At 38.7% G+C, this 3,799-nt stretch overlaps 1 protein-coding gene across 1 annotated transcript; it reads left to right on the top strand.

Moving 5' to 3' along the window:
* The first annotated feature begins 1,828 nt into the window (after positions 1 to 1,828).
* On the top strand, positions 1,829 to 3,445 carry LOC126885394 (E3 SUMO-protein ligase KIAA1586-like). Its single transcript, XM_050651958.1, has one exon. It carries the CDS (start codon positions 1,829 to 1,831, stop codon positions 3,443 to 3,445), a length of 1,617 nt encoding a protein of 538 aa, XP_050507915.1.
* The last annotated feature ends 354 nt before the right edge of the window (positions 3,446 to 3,799 follow it).

Genomic DNA, 3,799 nt, shown 5'->3' on the forward strand with positions numbered 1-3,799 from the left:
GAATTCAACATTCCACTGTACATATGCTTTATAGATTATCGTAAGGCGTTCGACAGGGTGAAGTGGAGACACTTATGGCAAATACTAAAAGAAGTAGGCGTACCTCAACACCTTATTTCGCTTATAACTGAACTATACGAACACACTACTGGATCAGTTAAAGTGGTTGATACACTTTCAAACGAATTTCATCCCGAACGGGGTGTCAGACAGGGATGTATACTATCTCCACAATTACTCAATATATATGGAGAGCATATTATGAGAAGAGCACTTGAAAGATGGGAAAAAGGCATCTCAATAAATGGTCATACAATAAACAACCTACGTTTCGCAAATGACACAGCACTTCTTGCAAATAGTCAAGCAGAGCTGATTGATCTTATACGACTGGTTGAAAACGAAAGTCAAATATTTGGTCTGAAATTAAAAATATCAAAGACAAAGATCATGATAGTGGATAGACTACATAACAATCATCCACATATAACCACAGTTGATCGGTTTGAGGTTGTGAGCTCATACTTATATCTGGGATCATTAATTACAGGGGTGTAGTGGAGCGGGAACGCGTGGGAACGGCGTTCCCACACTGGTTTAATTTACTAAAAAAAAATATTATAGAATGCCTGATTACACTTTCCCCGAGATTACATCTACCCCACTTCACCCTAACAAATAAAATTAAAATCACTTACGCAAGTAGATAAAATAATATCTTTAAAAATGTGTGAGTGGGTGAGTGCATATATTGATTTGAGGCATCAGCCCGCACCCATGCACCATACCTACCCGAATTTCAATATTCTAATTGTTTTCTTAGATTAAGATTAAGTAGGTAGTTCGTTGTCACAACTTTGCCGTCGTGTCATCGTCGGCGCGGTGCTAGCCGGTATCCGGGGCGCAGTTTAGCCCCCTCCCTCTTTCACGTGCGACAGAGAAAGAGGGGAGCGAGTAGGAGGGAAGGGGTCAATACCCACACCATATTTCTGCAGTTGGCACTCGGCACCTCGGCAGTCACGCTAGACGCTACTCTCGTTCGTTTGGCAAATGGTGAGTGGTGACGCGCTGATTTGACTGTTCTCTTTATTTTGTTTGTTAGTGAGGTTATCGTGCGCGGTATTACTTTAACAATTAATTGTGTTATTCTAATAGTATCCAATCGAACATGGAGCCGTCAAAGAAAAATCAAAAAACACTGTTTTCGTTCTTTTCTAAGCAACCAAATGAAGATAAAGGTGAAGAAGTAAATGATTTCGGTGTATCTCTTTCAGGGAAAAATTCTACTTCTCTTCGTGTGTCTTCAGATGAAAAAAGTGATTTACAGGCAGGAACTGAAAGTAATTCTTCTGTAAGTTCGTCTTCGAATATGCATGAGCATGATGAACAAAATAAATCAGAATGGCCTTCTATATGGACTATTGATATGTGGGAACGCAAAAAAGAAGCCTTCCCATGGTTGGGTTGCAAAAACGGTTCATTAGGCTGTACATTATGTAGCACCGTTTCTCATCTTGGTGCTTTTAAAAAGGAACGTACATCAATTTCTAAAGAATGGTGCACATTTGCAATAACATTCAATGGGTCTAGTAAGTCTGCCCAACTTACTTCCCTAAGAAAAAAAATTTTTCTTCACAAGCAATCATCAGCCCACTTGACTGCTGAGAGCATAACCGCTAAGGCGAACGAGGAAACTATTGAAAACGTTTGTGATAAAATGAACGTTTCCAATCTAGAATCTACAATTAAAGTATTTTGATCAGCTTACTATTTGGCAAAAAATGATAGGCCCTTTTCTGATTATTCTAAACTTTTGCAACTTCAGAAAATGAATGGTGTAGACATTGGTGTAGGATTACACTCTAGATTTAGTGCAACTGAAATCATTGACCACATTTCTCATGAAATGAAAAAGCGAATTACTCAACAGGTGAAAAGCATTTCAGGTAAAATTTCGATTTTGATCGATGAATCTACAAGCTTAAGTGATAAATCTACCTTGATTGTTTATTTAAAATGTGAAACCAGCAAAGATTTGCCACCAAATGTCTTATTCTTAGACCTAATTGAATTGCCTAACCAAACTGCTGATTCTATTTTTGAGGCACTTTTAGGTTGTTTGAAAAAATATGGGTTTGATTTTGAGTACCTAAAAGAGAATTTAGTTGCATTTGCCTGTGATGGCGCTAGTGTCATGTTAGGTAAAAAATCTGGCGTCGTAGAAAAGCTACTACAACAGTTTCCCAACATTGTTCCTTGGCATTGCATGAACCATAGGATAGAGTTAGCTGTGAGTGACTCTATCAATGACGTTGGGGCTATTAACCATTTTCAAATGTTTATGGACAAACTGTACACTCTGTATAGTAAATCGCCTAAAAACCAAAGAGAACTAGCCGAGTGTGCTAGTGAGCTTGATTTGCAACTACAGAAAGTTGGTCGCATTTTGGGCACGAGATGGGTTTCCAGTTCATTTAAAACTGTTATGGCCGTTTGGTATGGATATCAAGCATTGTACTCCCATTTTAAGAAGGCCCAAGAAGACAAGAACAGAACAACAACCGAACGAGCAATGTACGGTGGGTTGATTAGGCGCTTGACATCAACTCAGTTTCTGTCAGATTTGGCGATAATGTATGACATATTAGCTGAATTAACAATGGTTTCAGAATGTCTTCAAAATAGGGAGGCAACTGTTGTTTATGCAGACAAACTCATAAGAAGGTTAATTGCTTTTTTCGAGTGCCTTAAAGAAAAACCTGGAACTAAGACCCTTGAGGCCAAGAGAGCTGCAATCACTGGTAATTTTTGGCATGTTCCCTTAACAAGTAGCAACAAAATAACTGCTATTAATGACCAGCAGTTGCTATCAAGTGTTATCAACAACCTAAAACGGAGACTTTTCACAACAAGAAGCAGTAACGAACCATCTAATAAAGCCACAGGGAACAATTATGATTATGAAAAAGAGTATGAATATCTCCTTTCAGAACTGAAAGTACTTGAAAGTAACAACTGGCCTCCAGAGAAATATGTTGGACACGGTGAACAAGAAATCGAACATCTCTGTGCAAGATTTAGGTTGAATGCCAACAAAATTAAGAACAGCTTCAGAGATTACCTGGAAAACAGCACTACGATTCCGAAGGACTTAAACCCACTGATAAACTGCACAAAGCTTATTCCTTGCAGTTCAGCAGAGTGTGAACGTGGCTTCAGTCACATGAATATTATTATATCGCCAACACGGTCAAAACTGACCATCGAGCACGTATCAGCATTGATGTTTATCAAGTTGAATGGACCAAGTATCCAGACATGGAAACCAGAGAATTACGTCAAGGCATGGTTAAGACGACACCGTACAGCTGATGATACTAGAACTCGACGAGCCAACCTCCAACCTGACAAAGAGGAAGAAGATGCATTTGCCATTTATTTGTAAATACATTATAAAATTTTATTGAATATGTTCAGTTTTTAATCTTTGTGTTTGAATTTGTTAGTAAACGTATACATAAAAACATGTTACATCTTATATTTTTTCTTCTTCCCTGTGAAAATTTTATCATCCATTCCATAGGCTACAGGCCCCCCGAACCGGACCCCCCGCTCTTTATGTGGGGGGAGGGGGTACCCCTCAGAATTGGATTGTAAGTCAGTATTTAGCGTTCCCACACTGAAAATTTTGCCACTACACCACTGATTAATTACAAACACAGGGTCACTACAGGAAGAAATAAAACGTAGATGTGATCTAGCAAAAGTCGCCACAGCAAAAATGACCACAATATGGAAG

This window comes from Diabrotica virgifera, chromosome 5 (assembly GCF_917563875.1).
Source record: "Diabrotica virgifera virgifera chromosome 5, PGI_DIABVI_V3a".
Classification (NCBI taxonomy): domain Eukaryota; kingdom Metazoa; phylum Arthropoda; class Insecta; order Coleoptera; family Chrysomelidae; genus Diabrotica; species Diabrotica virgifera.